Source organism: Sinocyclocheilus grahami, unplaced genomic scaffold (genome assembly GCF_001515645.1).
Source record: "Sinocyclocheilus grahami isolate Dianchi unplaced genomic scaffold, SAMN03320097.WGS_v1.1 scaffold301.1, whole genome shotgun sequence".
NCBI lineage: Eukaryota > Metazoa > Chordata > Actinopteri > Cypriniformes > Cyprinidae > Sinocyclocheilus > Sinocyclocheilus grahami.
The window spans coordinates 829,517-849,453 of NW_015505480.1; the positions used below are offsets into that span (position 1 = coordinate 829,517).

The 19,937-nt window shown below is 37.6% G+C and overlaps 1 protein-coding gene across 5 annotated transcripts in view; it reads left to right on the forward strand.

Annotated features, from left to right (window-relative positions):
* The window catches only part of grm1a (glutamate receptor, metabotropic 1a), a 33,154-nt gene extending 13,664 nt beyond the window's left edge, over window positions 1-19,490 (forward strand). For 3 of the 5 annotated variants that reach the window (XM_016293294.1, XM_016293295.1, XM_016293296.1), the window contains exons 4-10: window positions 6,406-6,641; window positions 6,926-6,934; window positions 8,802-9,048; window positions 11,539-11,710; window positions 12,483-12,609; window positions 14,546-15,488; window positions 17,361-19,490. In XM_016293294.1, coding sequence (XP_016148780.1) covers window positions 6,406-6,641; window positions 6,926-6,934; window positions 8,802-9,048; window positions 11,539-11,710; window positions 12,483-12,609; window positions 14,546-15,488; window positions 17,361-18,105 — 2,479 coding nt within the window. In that variant the 3' untranslated portion in view covers window positions 18,106-19,490. The remainder of the gene's footprint in view (window positions 1-6,405; window positions 6,642-6,925; window positions 6,935-8,801; window positions 9,049-11,538; window positions 11,711-12,482; window positions 12,610-14,545; window positions 15,489-17,360) is intronic. The other 2 variants (XM_016293298.1, XM_016293297.1) reach the window with 2 other exon arrangements.
* The last annotated feature ends 447 nt before the right edge of the window (window positions 19,491-19,937 follow it).

Below are 19,937 nucleotides of genomic sequence, written 5' to 3' on the forward strand. Positions count from 1 at the left end.
ATATATATATATATATATATATACAAATATAAAAAATATAAAAATACTAATAAATACTAAAATAGCACTGGTTCCCATAAGCCATTACAAGCCATTGTTATTTTTTTGCTCTTATTGCGAGTCTCTCGAGAATTCTCCATTCTAATTAGTCAGTCGTGGCATGGGGTCAATTTGGTCAAGCAGTTCAACGTTTCCCTAATATTCACCTAAAATTCGATTGCTGAATAATTAAGGTGAATAATGTTTAGTCAGCTAGTCGTTATCACAAAAGAAACCCCTTCATGATGATACAAGACCCGTCAGATATCGCTAAGTGGACAGACAAATGGGTGACCAGTGTTTTAAGATATCATCATACAATCAAACACACTTTCTGCACAGTTCTGGGTTTGATTTACAAAGGCTATTATCCGATCAGTCAAACTGTCTGATAGCAAAATCAGAGCAACACTGGATAATATTCTCGGACAGAATCCTTGCAGACTTGAAGATCTGGAAATGAATTGTAGCAGCTATCTTGTTTAATCTATATCAAGGCAACATCTATAGCCCACCCACGTACGATCACAAGCAGGCCATCATATTCAGCTAACAGACTTTCTAGGTCAAAACATTGTGTCTGGAGTCTGGATTTTCGTCTGTTTTCGTATTTGCATGACCCTGTCAGAAATGAACGTGTGTTTTTTATCAGTACATGTTTGAGAGGAAAGGAGAGAGTAGGAGAGACAGACCGCAAAACCGCTTTTGGGAACTAATGGAGATTTATTCATTAAAACGTCTTGCATTGTCATGATAATCTGAGTCCAAGCCTTCAAGCCAAGACTGTTGATGATGTGTATCTGAGATGGAGAAAGTGCAGGTGATTAAGAAAAAGAGAGAGAGAGAGTGAGTTTGGAGAGCTCTTCTGGGGAAAAGAGGATGAGGCCCAGGTGTTCTTCTCCTTTGCTTTGTTTATTCATAGCCAGCCCAAAACCAGGCTATGTAATTTTCCACAGCAGCAGAAAAAACATTGACTTTGTAATTTCTAATCAACATCTTCAAGTCTCACGGGCAGCTTCTTTTGAAAGCTTATTGCGTTAGATTCCCCAGAAGTTGTTAGGCTACACTGTGCACTGTGTTTGCTTCTGCCTCTTAATGATCATGGTTCATTCCCGCTATATTTTTTACTCCTTATTTAGAGTCCCATACAGCATGTGCCCCAGAGATATTTTCATAGTCACACAGTATTGCTCTCAGGACAGAAAAACAACATCAGCTCTTCAGTATTTCAGCTGTGTCTCAAGCACTGTCAGGAATCCAAATTAAATGTTTAAACGGCAGCACTCTCCTCCCCTAGTGCCTTCTGTGTTCCCAGTCCCAATAATCCTTTTGCGCTTTCCTCCAAGAACTCCTTCTCGCCTCTCATTACACATTCAGTTAAAACAACAGAAAAAAATATATATATTTTCAGAAAAGAGAATTTGTGTTTCTTCGTCTACAAAACTCGCACCATGATGATAGACTAATGCGGGTAGTTTATTAGTATTCTGGTTGTTTAACCAATTGCTATACAGTTGCAAGGTTGTTTAGGTGGTTGCTTACATATTTGGAGGATATACAGTGGGTACGGAAAGTATTCAGACCCCCTTAAATTTTTCACTCTTTGTTATATTGCAGCCATTTGCTAAAATCATTTAAGTTAATTTTTTTTTCCTCATTAATGTACACACAGCACCCCATATTGACAGAAAAACACAGAATTGTTGACATTTTTGCAGATTTATTAAAAAAGAAAAACTGAAATATCACATGGTCCTAAGTATTCAGACCCTTTGCTCAGTATTTAGTAGAAGCACCCTTTTGATCGAATACAGCCATGAGTCTTTTTGGGAAAGACCCAAATTATTTATATATATACTTTCACTTGGTAGGTAATATATTAATTAGTACACTATATACACATTTTTGTGTTATTACTGTACATCCTTTAGGTTTCCCCTTGCAACTTGAGTGTCCCCGAGAAGCCCTCTCTCTTTAATTAGCATCACGCTGCCTCTCAGTTCTGCTCATCCTGTGAGAATATTGCAGTTTTTTTTCTATAATCAGCTGTCATCTTGTCATTGTTTTTGACATGTGTCTCTTCATGGATGGGAATTAGTAGTCTTATGAATGTGTCCCATTCATCAGGGGCCTATACCATGGTATGGTATGTTATGGCAGGGCTCTACGCTTATTTTTCTTTTTAGGAGCACTTGTGCTCCTAACTTAAAAAATTTAGGAGCACAGTCAAAAATTTAGGAGCACCTTCTAATCAATAATCAAAAATTTGATAAAAAATTTGCCTTCCCATTACGAGGTGATATTTGACTCCTTAAAGTGATTTACAGTGGAATTTTGTTTTTACCTTTGTAATGGCATTTTTCTAACTTTATTAAAAGTATGTCATCTTTTATGTCAAATTTTTTAAAAATTATATTTTATAAGTTTTTTAAAGACAATATTGTTTTCACTTTTAGTGGTGATCTTTTTTAAATAATTATTTTATATAATATTTATGTAATTATTATAACCACAACCTGTTACATATAATTTTTTTTACAGTCTATTAAATATATTACATTAAAATCCATTAATTATTACATTATAATGGATTATTATCCAGTCTTCAGTGTCACATGATCCTTCAGAAATCATACTAATATGTTGACTTGTTGTTCAAAAAAATATGATCTATTATTAATATCAATATCATCATTATTTTCAATGTTGAAAACAGCTGTGATGCTAATATATATATATATATATATAGATAGATAGATAGATAGATAGATAGATAGATAGATAGATGCATGCATCATACTTTCAAAAAGTTTTTTTTTTGTGAACTTGTTTGTAGAAATATAACATTTTAAATACTATTTCTAAAAGGCATAATTATTAAAACAGAAGTTAAAACAGAATTACATTTCCTGTAATTTATTATTTGTTTACAATTTTCAATAAATAATTTTAAATTACATTCATCAAATTGGAAAAGGACATCTGTTTGATCGTTTGACCCTGCAACCATCGCTAATGATAAACTGACTTAAAGTACTTGACCTCATTTTATCTGATTTCAGCAATCAGTATTTTTAATAAAGCATTGCGTCCTTGAGCTCGGTCCTGGCTCACTTCTGCTTCTTTTGTAACCTTTTATGGTTTCATGTTCTAAACTTGCCTTATGGCTTTAGCACAGTTCTTTCCCACATTTGTATTTAAGTGGGTCATTTACTCATAGGTGCGCTTGAACTCTTCAAATAGCTTTTCTTCTGAGGTTATTTTCTCCTCAAGGAATGTGGAGAATTGGATTCAGCATTCTTCAGTGCATTCAGTACTGCTTGATTGCCTGTGACCTCCTTGTAGAAGTTATCATTTGCGGATATTGTGGTTTTGTAAGAGAACTGCTCTTGTAAAGCCCCGCGGAGGCTAATTCTCTGGAAACATCTCTTTCTCATTAGCCCTCCATTTTGAACGTATTAAAAGATTTATTAGTCATGAGGGCGAGCAGGGAGTGAGAAATACTGACTTTAACAGATTTTCGAAATGTCTGCATATGGGAAGTTCCTACATTTGGCTATAAAATCAGTTCATTAGAGTAAAACTTGGGATGTAACTGTAAGAAGGGAGAGAAAAGATGCAGGAAGAGAGAAAAATAGACTGTTTCAGTGAGATTTTGGCACAAAAACAACCCTAGAAAGCCAGCTGGTTTGAATCAGCATTAACATTATATAGACGCTGAGAAGCTGCAGATATAAACCTGTTTGTGTTGACCTGCCAGTCTTTTGCAGTGCTTCACATGCGCTCTGAGGTCACTTTCAAGTCTTTAAGGTTCAAACAGCTACAGCGAAACTACATTAGAGTGAGGAAAGCCTGCAGGCATCCCAGCAGCCCTGTCATTGGAACTGTATTATACCACGTCCCATAGGGCTTCAAGCACATCTGTTTTGTGCTCAGACTGCTGTTAGAATGTTTAAGAGGTGGATTCTACACTGTTTACTTCATGTCACTACGCAAGTTTTCAAGTTTTGTCCTATGTGAATTCAAAGAATATTAAAAAAAGAGGCTGACGTTGAAAGGTTTTGGATATGAATGGACTGATTTGGGGTGTTCAGCAGGGGAAAAAAGGACATGCAGAGAGGACATGACAAAGGCTCATCATGTGTGTATGTGAAAAATAGAGAGAGAGAGAGAGTAATAGAGGCAGATGAAAGCTGGTGTGGGGCGAGCGAGAGCAGGGGTGATGGGGGCTCGCAGCAGCAATGCTGCTTGTGAAACAGAGCCAGGCTGCTGCTAACTGGAGTGCCATGAATTAGTAAAGGCTTCTGGATGAGTTCTAATGGCCCTCAGCCTAAGCCTGCACTGTCTTACTCAGTCCTCTAGAGAGGATCGAGCAATAGTCAACCAGAGCACACATGCACAATATACTAGATTTGAATGAGTAATGAGAGAACAGAGGATACCACACCAAAGGAATTGGGTGGGGTTTCACTACCCAATTTTCAATTATATTTTTGGTCTGCACAAATTAAGCACATGTTAAGTTGGTTTATTTAATTTGATAATTTGATTCACACTTGGACAGGATTGAATCCACAAGATGTTTTCCTAGACTGTTATGCTCCCTACCATTTATTCATAATGTACAAAAAATATTTTCACTGTAACACATACTTTTTTTGGTGTGGAAGGATGTTAAGAAATATTTATCCATTCCAAATAAGTTGTCACTTAAGTCTCCAATTGCGCTCAATCCTGATCTTCTTACTCCCATACAGAATATTGGCCTTGACTTGGAGGTCAAGAGGAGTGTCGGAGTTAGCTCATTTATTTGATGACGGCCAAATGAGATCATTTAAGACAGTAATTTAATCTGCCCAGTAAAGATTTTTATAAATTCCTTCAAATCTGACACTTTTTAGAGTTACAGTTAAAAGAAGGTAATATACAACTTGATCTTACTGAAATAGAAAAACAGCTTTTTTCCTCATTTACTCTTGAAAAGAAGATCTCTGAATTATATACAATGCTGTCTAATGTTGGTCCTTCAACCTATGACTCTTTAAGGTTGATATAGGAAAAGGACTTAGGGTCTAGTTCTAGTGATGAGGAGTGGCAATCTGTCAGTTCAAATACCTTCCCCAAAAGTGCTTCAATTTCGGTTCACGAACAGCGAGAAAATCGAAAATGATGTGGTGAAGGTGAACATGTTGAGATTAATCTAAGCAGAGAATTAGGGATGGATTGAGCCGTGATGAAATCAAACAGCTCCTGTCCTCCTACAGTATGTGCCATCGCTGCTCTAGTTAGCCTGTCTTCAGCCTCAGGACACTGCCATATCTGCCTATCATAGCAGCACAGTGAATCTCTACCTGAGCTTCAGCTCATTCATTATTCATAGAGGTAATAAAACTCTCTGTAGAACTCTGCTCTATCTAATCTCTGCCATTTTCTGCTCTACTGTGGGGTGCAAAGCTGTTTAGGGAGATGTATTTTAGGTCAAAGCCTCTAAAGGTAATTTTGTCTAATTTGCTCTATGATAACACAGTACTGCTACTGTCGCACAAGTGAAGTTAGGCAAGCAGAGAATGATGAAGAAATGGATTTATGCCATACTTGCAGTAACTGAATAACAAAACATAATAAGCAAAAAATGCTGACTGTGAGAAATATGTGAGTGGAGAAAGAGGAGAGAAAGAAAATGGAGGTCCAAAAGTCTGCAGTCACTAGTAAAAATGCTTGTGTTTTACATTTTACATTAATTTATTTATATTATAAATACATGCATAAGAGCAACATAACAAATTAAGTGAAAGATGACTTGAAAATAAAATTGAAAACATAAGACACACTGTCTTTTTAATTGATTGACACTAGCATCATTTCAAGTTAATCATTTTAATAATTTGAGTAATTTGTTTAAAACCAGGTTATTTGTTCAAAATTTCCATACGTTTACAAAATCCTAAACTGTTCAGTTTACTTCCAGGATTACATTATATCAGCTAAACAGAAGCACTCGCAGCCCAAAACTGAAATGCTTTGGTGCCCACTGGTGATTTAAGTGAAACTGAATCTCATTTGTATGCAGTAATAATTAATAATAATAATAATTTATGCATTTAGCAGACACTTTTATCTAAAGCAACTTACAGTGCATTCAGGCTATACATTTTTTACCAGTATGTGTGTTCCCTGGAAATTGAACCCACGAATTGAACCTTTTGCACTGCTAACGCAATGCTCTACCACTGAGCCACAGGAACATGCATTAATTAGTATTAGGTATGCAGTAATATGAAAGCCGTGTTTATACAAAGAAGCTGGATTTTTATGACACAAATTCCTCATCATCTGACATGTTATGTTCTCTCTCTTTTACTGAAGCGATGGCTGGGCGGATCGTGATGAAGTGGTAGAAGGATATGAGCAGGAAGCAGATAGTGGGATCACAATGAAGTTGCAAACGGAAGAAGTTCAGTCATTTAATGACTACTTTCTGAAGCTGCGTTTGGACACCAACACAAGGAATCCATGGTTTGCTGAGTTCTGGCAGTACCGCTTCCAATGCCGCATTCCTGGTCATCCTCAGGAGAACCATAACTACCAGAAAATCTGCACAGGTAAACAAAGATCCAGAAGCTGCTCAAACGATATCAATATGAATGCTATCGGTAACATTTAATATTAGTTTTAAATAAAATAAACAAGTAGAAGTAAACAATTTTCATGATATATTGTCAGTTTGGCAGTATGTTATTTTGGATAACTAATATCTGTCTGATTGAATTAATCAGTTTATAGGAATATATTATATGCATGATATTTTACTGAATTATTAATGGTAACTCTGTATATTTCCCTCCATTTTTTTCATGTAATTATCCTCTGGTCGGTGCTTTTAAAGGTGATATAGGTAAACTGAGTTGTGCCCCCTCATCTTTTGTGCTTTTCGAATAATTGTTCTCTTTGCCTGTCCACATAGAAATATAGTTGAATATCTTTGTACACAAAAACAAATATAATCTTAAAGTAATTGAATCACTAAAGCCTATTAAATCTGTGTAGTAATGTAGAGGTTAGTTTTTGATTGTTTTTAATAAGTGACAAGAGCTTATAGTTTGTTATTGTTCTCTTCTTCTGAAAGACCCTCATAGTGGTAAGTGAGAGTTGATGAGAGACATTATGATGTTATGATACCTGCACTGAAGAAGCACTTCACTATGGCAACAGACAGCACAATAGGTTGGACTGTGTTTGACTTCTTTGATTGGCAGAGCTATTCTCAGTTATGAAAATGATGTGCAATTCAGAGAGGTATCGCATACAATGAAGATGGGAAATTAAACAGTGACAGAAAACATCGGCTAGTTTCATCATTGTCATTATAAAAAGCTGTAGACTGAAAAATATTATGAACATTTATCTGAAAGACTGGTACGAAGGCTGTTCTTTTTCTCATATTTTATGGTTGTATCCTGACCATGGGCTTGGAAAGGCATCAGATTGATATCGATCATAAAATTTTGATGATCTGTATCTCTACAAGACTTCAATTTAGCCTAAAAGTCAAGCAAAGTCAGACAGTATGCTGCCAAAACAAGATATCAGTCCAGCTTTTCTGTGCTGCTTGTAGGGTAGGCTTGATGGCACTGAGAGCACAAGAGAAGCTTGTTGCACAAGAAGAAATAAGCCGTCACAAAGTGTGTGTGAGAAACCGTGTGAATGTACAAAGAAAAGACACAATCACAGTGTAACAAGGTACCCACACTGTCTGCACGTGTGTGAGAGTGAAGAGTTCACCTGGTTGATTTAGTCACAGTCACTCAAATCATTTTCTGAATCAATATTTTTGTCTTTTTTCAAGTATAAATATCTACACATCCTTAAAACAAAACAAATGTACTTGAGAAGCAAAACTACTTGAATTTAATTACAATAAAAATGATTAAAATCTTACCCCATTGGCAAGTTTGTTCTTGTTCTATGCATAAATCTCACTACAGTTTGATAATTTAGTCTTAAAACAAGAAAAAAAGACTAATCGGGTAGGGAAATCAATTTAATGGGTTTTTAAAAAATATATAGCCATTTTTCCTTTCATGTCAATTTATTTTGTTTTAAGGATGGATGTTATAAGGAATTTTTACTGCGAAAACAAGATCAAAATACTGATTAAGAAATTTATTTTTTGCCGTGCACAGCTTGTGCAGTTCCAGGAACTGCATTTAAATTATAAATATATTTAATTAATCTATTATTTAATTTTTTGCTTCTGATCTCTCTTGAATGTATATGTAGCACTGGAATGGCTTTTCCATTAGTTGGCTTATGAATATGGCTTTTGTCCAGTGGCTTGCCAGTTCTAAGATATGAAACTCAATGAAAGCATGTAGTTTGCCAGCCTGCCAGGACTCTCCTTCCCTTTATTCAGTCTCTTCAGTCTGTTTAATGTGATCATATTTTAATATTAGGGGCATACAATTATATATTACATTAAGATAAAGTGACATTCTGCCTTTAGTCACTCTGTAATAATCAGAAATTTGCAAATATATTGGTTTATATTTTGACAGCACAGAGCCTCTGGCTGTACTTAGTTTTTCAGGGTAATTTAATTCATTCAGCATCCACATGTTTTATTTGCTAAATTGCCAACAAATTCAATAGATAAACACATATAAAAACACAAATCCTGGATGGATGAAGGCAGAGTGGCACAAATACGATTATAGTCCTCACTTTAATCTTGCTCACATTGGTTTGAAATCTTTTCCTGACAGGAAATGAGAGCTTGAAAGACAACTATGTCCAGGACAGCAAGATGGGCTTTGTGATCAATGCGATTTATGCGATGGCTCATGGTCTTCATGATATGCATAAAGAGCTGTGCCTAGACCATGTTGGCCTGTGTGAGGCAATGGATCCCATTGACGGCAGTAAGCTGCTGGACTATCTACTGAAGACCTCCTTTTCCGGCGTGTCTGGGGAGGAAATCTACTTTGATGTAAATGGAGACTCACCTGGGAGGTAAATGACAAGAATACTTTGTATGCACTAGTACTAGTATTCTATTTTAAAACCTAGTAAGCTACATATGGAGGCAAGGGTAGACAAATTAATAATGTTTTCTCCTTAGATACTCAATTTTAACCTCACATTTGTGGAGTAGTTAATCCCAGAAATGTTTAAAGAAAATAAATAAATCAAATTGTGGAGAAAGCAGAAAATATATTGTTTATTATAAATAGATTATAAATAACCTAATTTCATTAAATACTGAAAAGTTCACTAGAATAGTTCAGTGTAAATAAGAAAGGACTGTTTTATACAAAATCTGTTTTGTATGCTTAAAGGGGTCATATGATGTTGCTACAACATATCAATTTATTTTATGTAATATAATTTGAACATTATTTTTTGTATTTGGTGTAATGAAATGTGTTTATGTGGTTTAAGGTTAAAAAACTCAAATTTTTTATATATAAAAAACTTACTTACAGTCTGTGAGTCAGAATAGCCAGCATTGTAGTCTACTCTCCCAGGATCAGGAAACAGTCCTCCATAAAATGTGCTGCACACATCTGAATATTTGGGTTGAACTGTTCTGGAACAGTGTTGTTCTCTTTTGGAAGGCCAAACAAAGTAATTTCGCTTTCACAATGAAACACAGCGTCACACACGGCGGCCTTGAGTGAGCGGAGGCCTGCGGCTAGAGTGAGCGGAGGCCGGCGGATTCGACGAAGGAGCGGCAGGCGGGCTTGCGGCAACCAAAGAATATCTCTTTGGATTTGAGACTTTAGTCTTTGCAACTTTACAGATCTTCTGTAAAGGGAAAGGAAAAGTTGAAATCGCATCATATGACCCCTTTAAAGAATCAATCTGTTAGCTTATCAACATGCTAATGTCAAAAATTATTGCATGTGGAGTTGCTACGTTGCAAAGTAGATTGTTCCAAACCAGTCACACATGCTGAAAACAAAACAAACAAAAAACAGCCTACATTTAAACCAGCCTCTACCTACTTTGCTTAGGGTGACCATACGTGCCATTTTCCCAGGACGCGTCCTGGCCAGGATTTCTATATTGCCTAAAATATCTAGGTTTTGGCTTTGTTTGCGTGTGCAGACCGATCGGTGTATGACATCAAAATACCATACAAACGGTTCCTTATGCTTTCAAAATGCTCTCGAGGTATTTTGATGTCATACACCGATCGGTCTGCACACGCAAACAAAACCAAAACCTAGATATTTTAGGCAATATAGAAATCCTGGCCAGGACGCGTCCTGGTAAAATGGCATTTATGGTCACCCTAACTTTGCTAGAAATAAATAGTTTTAAGGTGGTCTCCCAGCCTGACCAAACTGGTGTTTAGCTGATTTACCTCGACGGTCAGCTGGCATTCCACTCTGACCACTTGAAATGTGCCCAAAACCACTGTAAAACAAACCAGCTAAGTCCAGTTTAGTTATAGTTCAGAGTAAATCCCATTACTGTGTGTAGTTTTATGCCTGGATTGTTACACTGTTAGCTTAGCACCATGCTAACATCACTAGGGTGACCATATATCCTATTTTTCCTGGTCCTGACTAAGATTTCTAAATTGCCTAAAATGTCTAGGTTTTGACTTTGATTTCCTATTGACATGTTCTCTACAGTCCTCATAAATTCAGTTATGTATACAGTACAATGCCTGCACGCTACTTTTCAGTCCTTACCTTCAGCAAATATGAAAACAAAGGCAAAATCCGGACATTTTTGGCAATTTAGAAATCCCATCCATATAACATGTCCAAAAATAGAGTACCTATGGCCACCCTAAACATCACACACAATTGTGTGTTGAATTAGAGTGTTCCAGATGAGGCGTTTCAATGAGTGGAAGGAAACTGCAAGTGTATCGAGTCAGCTCATTAGGTTTTAAGTTTAATGTCAATATGACAGTTTGTACCTGAATGGCCAGTGTGACATTGAGCATTATGAATACCTATTCTCTAAGGCAACAATTGATCACACACCCTCTCAGATTAGATTTGGCACCCTTGCCAACACATGCAAAAAGGTGCGTATCAGATGGTAATAGACTTTGAGTGGAACAGATTGCCTGTCTCAAGGAGATGCTTCAGTCCTCACCACTCCAATACCCTGATGCGGTCAGCTCCTGTCACCCTGGCTATACATGAACAAAAGATGACAGCTCCACTGCTGCCAAGACCGCCATTGCCTTGTGTACATGTGTGAGCTTGTGACACTTTGCCTCATCTGTTAGCTAGGGAGTGTCATTAGTATGGATGAGTGGGCTGAGCACTCGGGAGGTTGTGGATTCATATCCCAGGTGGAGGATGCAAAGTTGAGAGACTTGGATGTGTGAACATGGTAAAAGTGTGAACTCTGCCTCTTGCTAGTTCCCAGGCTTCAGCAGCACTGAGCTACTTATTATGGCAGACTTGCTCTTTTTCTTTCTTTTTTTCATTCACTTATATCATTACCCCTCTCTCTCTTTTACTTTTCTCTAAGGTATGATATTATGAATCTTCAGTATGTGGAGGAGCTGGGCCGCTATGACTACATTAATGTGGGGTCGTGGCATGAAGGTCTCCTGAGCATCAGTGATTATAAACTCATGACGAACCGCACTGAAATGGTCCGATCCGTCTGCAGCGAACCGTGTTCTAAGGGACAGATCAAGGTGTGTATGTAGCATAATCATGTATGTATTGTATTTTCAGTTATATACAGTTAGGTCCATATATATTTGGACAATGACACAATTTTCAAAGTTTTGGCTCTGTATGCCACCAGAATAGAATTCAAATGAAACAATCAAGATGAAATTGAAGTGCAGACTTTAAGCGTTAATTCAAGGGGTTGAACAAAAATATAACATAAAATGCTTTTACAACCATTTTTATACACAGTTCCACCATTTTCAGGGGTTCAAATGTAATTGGACAAATAAATATAAACATAAATAAAATGTTAATTTTTTATATTTTGTTAAGAAACCTTTGCAGGCAATGACTGCCTTAAGTCTGGAACTCATGGACATCACCAGAGACTGGGTTTCCTCCTTTGTGATGCTTTGCCAATTGCCAGGCATTTACTACAGCTGACTTCAGTTATTGTTTGTTTGTGGGTCTTTCTGCCATTAGTTTTGTCTTTAACAAGTGAAATGTCTTTTCTTTGTATGTATGAATTACTTGGGTTGTTACCGACATGTGGTGAAAATTTCATGTCAACAGCACCTTTTAGAAATATATTTACTGAGAAAAATGGTTACGTGTTCAATACTTATTTTACCCGCTGTATATGTATGTATATATATATATATAAATACATTTGTACATTGTTAGTTGTTGTGAGATGAATTAACTGATTTTAACTAATGAAACTTGTAGAATTGTGAAGTGTTACCGTAGTGGGCATCAAAGTAAAAATTTCTGGGTGTTTTCTGATTGTAGGTGATCCGTAAAGGAGAAGTGAGTTGCTGCTGGATCTGCACTACATGTAAAGATAATGAATACGTTCAAGATGAGTTCACATGCAGAGCTTGTGATCTGGGCTGGTGGCCTGATGATGAACTGGCAGGTAAGAGACTTTGTTTACATCTCATTCATCCTCCTAATTATCCACACATCTATTAAAATAGCTCTTCATTAAAAAACTTAGACCAGTATTTCATTGAGAATAGCTCAAACTATATTTGCTGTATTCCTCCAACGTTTATGCTTTAGATTCTGTTCAGCCCATATCTCCTTTCGGCTCCTCTCCTCTCTATGCCCTTCGCATCCTCCTTACCCAACACCCAACACTTTCTATCCCTATGGGCTGTGAGCCGCACGGTGAATGCTGTATTTTGACAGCTCTTTGCAGCAGCAAGCAGAGCTGGATAACGGTGAGGTTGGAATCCCATTAGTACCCAGCAGCCGTGTGTCAGGCTCAACAGTTTCACCACGGAACCTGAGCAGCATCAGGGAATTCTGATTACTAGAGAGACAGACTGATCTGAGATAGAGAAAAAGCTCTGTCATAGTGACTGAGAGAAAGAGACCCTTCAACAATGTATAGAAGGCTTTGTCATAAAGAATGAGAGTGTTCAGAATCCATAGAAAGAAATACACACAAAAGTAGGGCATATGAAGTTTAAGGGTCAATGACGTGATGTTCTTCTATTCATTTTAAAAAATAAATGAAAAAAATATATATATAAAATATATATATAAAAAAAAAAGAAAAAAAAATATATATATTAGTTCTGTCAAACAATTAATTGCGATTAATTGCATCCAAAATAAAAGTTTTTGTTTACATAATGTGTGTGTACTGTGTATATTTATGATGTGTATATATAAATATATAAATACAAATACATGCATGTATATATTTAAGAAAAATATGTTATGTTTATATATTACATATATTTATGTATAATATAAAATATAAGAATATAAATATATAAATGTATATACATGTAAATATTTAAAAATATATATATACTCTATGTGTGTGTATTTATATATACATAATACATATACAAATTTATTTAAAATTATTATTATTTACATATATATTACGTAAACAAAAACTTTTATTTTGGATGAGATTAATCGCGATTAATCGTTTGACAGCACTAATATATTTTAAACATTCAATTCATACACCACTGTTGGAACGTTTGAGGTCAGGAAGATTTTTAAAAATGTTTTTGAAAGACGTCTGTTATGCCCAAGGCTGAATTTATTTAATCAAAAATACAGTATTATTACAGTTCAAAATTACTGTTTCCTATTTTAATATATTTTATGTTTCTATAATGGCAAAGCTGAATTTTATTATCAAAGTTGAAAACGTAATATTTTGGTGGAACCTGTATACATAAAGTTCAAAAGAACAGCATTTATTAGAATTTATTTTTAAATAATATGAAAGTCTTTAATTGACCTTTTGATCAATTTAATGCATCCTTGCTGTATAAATTAATGCATAAAAAACAACAACTTTTCAATGGTAGTATACATACAGTACAATGAGTAGTATATGTACAGTCCTAATATCATTATGAAGAAAAAAGCATCATTACTGCTTCACTGCTTATTATTTAAAAAAATACTGTCTGCATTTCCAATATTTGTTAAAAAAAAGAAACATTTTACCTTGAAAAATATATTTAAAAGCTTCACAAGTACATTTACATGTATTCCAGGTGTAAGAAAACCATAATTCCATTTGAACTTAATACTTAAAAATACTTTTCTTGAAAATTGTATCTATATTTTTCAATACCATATGAAACCAACATGTGTTTTTTTTAACGATTTGCATACTTTTAAATGCCACTGACCCTTAAAACTATGTTAAGGCATTAAAACGCATGTGTACACACATAGTACATACACCACATGACAACACCATACAATCTTTGCCAAGAAGATGGGCAGATCCAGAAGTCCTTAAATTCTGTATTTGTTTTGGCCTGTTTTATTTTCCATCCATCTTGACTTCCCATCTGCTTATTTTATTCCAGAATGCCAGCCTCTCCCGCTCAAATACCTGGAGTGGAGCAGCGTGGAGTCCATTATCGCAGTGGTGTTCTCCTGCCTCGGTATTCTGGTAACTCTATTCGTCACCTTCATCTTCATCCAGTACCGTGACACGCCGGTGGTGAAGTCCTCCAGTCGTGAGCTTTGCTACATCATCCTGGCGGGTATCTTCCTTGGCTACATCTGCCCCTTCACTCTCATCGCACGTCCCACTGTGATCTCCTGTTACCTGCAGCGCCTTCTAGTGGGCTTGTCGTCTGCCATGTGCTACTCCGCCCTGGTAACCAAAACCAACCGCATTGCACGCATCCTGGCCGGCAGCAAGAAGAAAATCTGCACACGCAAGCCCCGCTTCATGAGCGCCTGGGCGCAGTTGGTAATCGCCTTCATCCTGATTAGTTTCCAGCTGGCCGTGGAGGTTACGCTGATCGTGCTGGAACCCCCCGAGCCGGTGAAGAGCTACCCCAGCATCAGGGAGGTGTACCTCATCTGTAACACGAGTAACTTGGGCGTAGTGGCTCCGTTGGGTTACAACGGCCTGCTCATCATGAGCTGCACCTACTACGCCTTCAAGACCCGCAACGTGCCTGCCAACTTCAACGAAGCCAAGTACATCGCATTCACCATGTACACCACCTGCATTATCTGGCTGGCTTTTGTGCCCATCTACTTCGGCTCCAACTACAAGATTATCACCACCTCCTTCTCCGTCAGTCTCAGTGTTACTGTAGCACTGAGCTGCATGTTCACGCCCAAGATGTACATCATCATCGCCAAGCCCGAGCGCAACGTGCGCAGCGCCTTTACGACCTCAGACGTGGTTCGTATGCACGTGGGCGACGGGAAGGCGGCTCCTTGCCAGAGCAACAGCATTCTCAACATGTTTCGCAGGAAGAAGAACAACAACAATGCGACCGGCAGCACTAAGTGAGTGACAGATAATAATAGGTTTGAGTAACATTTCTGAAATATCAGCTAAATGCACATACAGGCTATGAAACATATGGAAATAAAATAATAGTATTTCTTTCTCAGTAGCACGCCAAGTTGGACTGCAGCGATAGCTCTGAAAGTGTTCTTTCTAGCATGTGTGTGTATTTGAGTTGTCTCTCCCATGTTTTTCTACCTGCTGCAAACCAAGAGTATGTATGTAGCTAGAGCCAGACACTATCGGTCATCTATCTGTGCTGAATCCTCGTCCAAAACCTAATTTTCATCAAACTACCCATCCACATAGTCCCTCTCTCCTCCTCAGTATTAACCCACTTTTCAGTGTGCCTCCTCCCCCATGTCAAACCTTCTCCTGACTAAACATGTAACCCAGTTCTCGTAGAGGCTGTAGCTCCCATATCCAGTTCCCTTCTAATGCCCCATTCACACTGGTAGCGATTTTGTCGTTGTGATGTTGCGTGATAATTTACCTACTGCTGGATGCTTTAACGTTGATGGGTGGGCTTTAGAAAGTCTGATCACAAATGAGATGTATTCCAGGCAAAATTAAGATTTTAATGAGCAATCTGGCTGCTAAAAAGTAACCTTATAACATAAAATAAACAAAGTACTATTTGTTTGTAGATTACAGCAAGTCATTGTGCGTTGTAAACAAGATGAACGATTATGCATGAAACAGACTCGTCGCTGCTCATTTGCATAAGCATAACCTACTCTCAACTTTGACTTTTTACTGGATGGCATAAATGTAAACTTTTGTAGCAATTTTCACTCTCGTTAGTACTCGCCATGTCAAGTCACTACTTATTTGCATCAAAGTAAATGTCTGCATAAACGTAACTCCTATTGATATTCACTGGTTACTATATTGATTTGCTCTACATTTGCATAAACGTAAACGTTTGCATAAACTTGACTCCCATTGGTAGTTGACACATTGAGTCCCTGCTCAATTGCATAAAATTAAACTTTTCTTAACTTGACAAATCACTTGGTATCCTTCAAATGAAGTCACAGCTCATTTGCATAAACTTCACTCCTGTTGGTAGCTGCTGCATCGAGTCACTGTTTATCTGCATAAACTTGAAGTACTCTTAACGTCGACGCCTCATCAAGTCAACGCTCTTTTGCATAAACCTAAACTTTTGCACAAACTTCCCTCCCATTGGTAATCACTGGTCATTTGCATAAATGTAAATGGTTTGCATAAACTTTTCTCTTGCTGGTATTTGGCACATCGCTGCTCATTTGCATTAACGTAAACTTTTCTCTATTTTGATGCATCACCAGACACGCCCACATCACATTGCCAAAATCTGCCCACTCTTGTTAAAAACAACTGACTTCCAGACGCTTTGCCGCTACAAATCTCTGTCAGTGTGAACGCCCCTTGATTCTGACGCAGCTTTCAGCTCTGAGGCCTTACTGTCCAGTTAACTTAATTACACTAAGAGCGGACAGCGAATGCCATGTTGATCTGAAACTGAGGGGAATTCCATGAATCCCTTATTCATACTGCATGATGTTCAGTTTGAGCAGAGCAGAGCAGAGAAGGGATGGCAGAGAATGAGCCATCGTGGCTTTCATAATGCTCTGTAAGCAGGTCATTATGAGATACGCACATGGCATGTTTGAGGGATCTCTGTCAGAGACTTCATGAATTAACAATGTTGAGTTACGCATCGTGTGCTAACCCTAATCATGAGAGTTTTATGGCTGATAATTGTATGAATTGTATGAATGATGACATGCATAATGATCATTTTTCTGTGATGTTCTTCTCTGTCTCTGTGTCGCATTCTGGCGTGTCTTCGTGGGAATAACGTTGGGTCTCTGTTTCATTCATAGTCCTAATGGAAAGTCTGTGTCATGGTCTGAATCAGGTGCCAGACCCCAGGGGAGGGGGTCGAGTGTGTTCCACAGACTGTCTGTGCATGTGAGGAGGCAAGCGGTCGGCCAGAGTCAGACGGCAGTCATACGACCCCTAACTAATGCCTCACAACCCCCCGAGTCTGAATATGATGCTGGTCTCAACACAGCCCCCACCGGCTCTCACCCCGACAACAAGGATCTCTACAACCTCAGCGAGGGGCACGATGGGGGTCCCCAACATCCTACAACCCACGAGGGAGGGGTACCACCTTCCTATTCCCCTCCTAATTTAATAGACCACAGCACTGATTGTCCTCAAGAGAGGCCGGTGGACACCCTGAGCTCAACGCTTCCTGATTTTGACCAATTTGTAATCGGCACGGGCAACAAGTCGAGCACCGTCACCTATAAATCGTCCGCCAATCAGCTGCCTCTTCCAATGCAAGGGGAGGCGTACCCTGAGGAAGGTTCAGAGTTGGAAGCTCTTGACCTCATTCAGGGGTTTCTGTGTGAGAGTGCCACACAAGAAGAGGAGAAGGAAGAGGAAGGTGTGGAGGAAGAGTTGGCACAGAGTAAGCTGACTCTGCTCACTCCACCTTCCCCCTTCAGGGACTCACTTCAGGCAGGGGGGTCCATTCCCGGATCCCCCAGCTCTGACAATAACCCTCCCTTTTCCCAAAGTATGAACTACGCCCCAACACAAAGCTCTTTTACGCTGTAAAACCACATGCTCAGGACAGCGCTGTTTATTATTCGATCACTGCAGGATATCATTTGCTTACTTACTTATCTTCGGAAGTCTCTTTCGGAAGGCAGGAAGAACCCTAAAATTGAACAAATGGGATGTCCTGTTGGGAATATTTTTCTCTGAGGCAGTGCTGGCAGCATCCATTTTCCAAAATGCTGCAGAAAGTTGGAGTGCCAAATATGATTGTGTTGCTGTGCCTGAAATCCACTGGCAAGTGACATCGCAACAGTCCAGGAGTGATAATGCCAGCTTGCTGCTTTACTATTTCACTCTTAGCAGAATGAGACACACTTTCTTGGATTTTATGTGCTTTTGAACTATGTAGCTGGACTTGGTTCTGATTCAAAAGTTTCTTTACTATTGGCAACACAAAAACAATCATGGAAAAAATTAGGGTTTAGGATGTAGACGGCACAGACACATAAGTGCAACAGTACTGAGAGTGCAACAAAGAGAATCAAATCTCATAGCAGGTTGCTGTGTATCTGGTTTTGGTATCTGATTTCCATTTTTTAAACCGTTTCAGTAACAGTGCACAAGTCAGAGTGAAACACAGAAATCATGTGCGCACAAAACTCACTTGGTTGACTGGATGAGTAAAAATCCCAGCTAAGGTGTTTTCCAGTTTCCTGGTGGCTCCCAAATGTAAGTTTCAGTGCTTTTGCTTAGAGTCAAGGGCAAGAATGCTGATTGTAATGTTATGTATAGAATACTATTTTAGCTTAAATGTGGAGCCAAGGTTAATAAAAGAAACTGTGTTTTTCTCAACTTTACTTTGTCTCATGCGTGAACTCATCCTTGAAAAAAGGAAGCTATGTTTTGCAAAGGTTTGTATACTGTTCTGCTATCTATCGTTTTCCACACAGATGGTGTCTTTGTATTTCAGCTATATGTTTCTATGATTAGAATGTGAGATATTTGTAAGTTTTAAAAACAACGTCTTATAACTTGCTTTTTGTGATAAAGGGACATACTGTATGTGGTGGCAATGAAGCTGGAGTAACTTTTCAGCGACTTTTACAAACTTTTAATGTTCCATTTTTAAACTGTAACTATGAGTAGTTGCTTCTAGTGGTAACTTGTAGCATTTACTGCCAAACTCGCGTAGGATTATTACATGAATTTACTACTGTAACGCTTTAAGTTTCACAGGACTATTAGAATGCAACTCTCAAAAGAACAATATTCTTGAATATCTTACATACTGTAATTGTTATAATGGATTGTAATATTATTAGGTCTTTTAGTGTAAGTTGTTTGGAACAGAATCATTTGTTCAATGTAAAGTAATTGACAAGATCACCTGTTTACATGGTCAAACATAAAAATGAGGAGAATGCTCTTTCTGCCAGGACAAATCATGCAGTAAAATAAATATTTTATATTTAATGCTGTCTTTTGTTTTTCACCACCTTTTCTGTTTAAGAGCTTGATGCTTTTAAATGGTTATGCACTTTTATCTTTAGTTTATGAATTGCAAATACAAGTGGGTTTTTAATACACTATTAAGAACAGTTTAGTATCAGTTTAGTTTTATTATGGCATGGTATCATTATCTTTAATATCTCCGAAATGAGATTTTAATGTTACTTCATAATAGCATCATTCTCTAACCTCTCACATCACCATAAAAGCGATTTATTCATATTCGAAGCATTCAAAATGGTAAGCCTACATCAGGTTTTTATTTAATCTTCGTGTTCGTTTCCGTCTGCTTTTGATCACACCAAATATGAATATCTTTGCATTCGAGACTCGCACTGACTCAGGAATCGCACATGTTGAAATTCAAACTCTTTTATTTA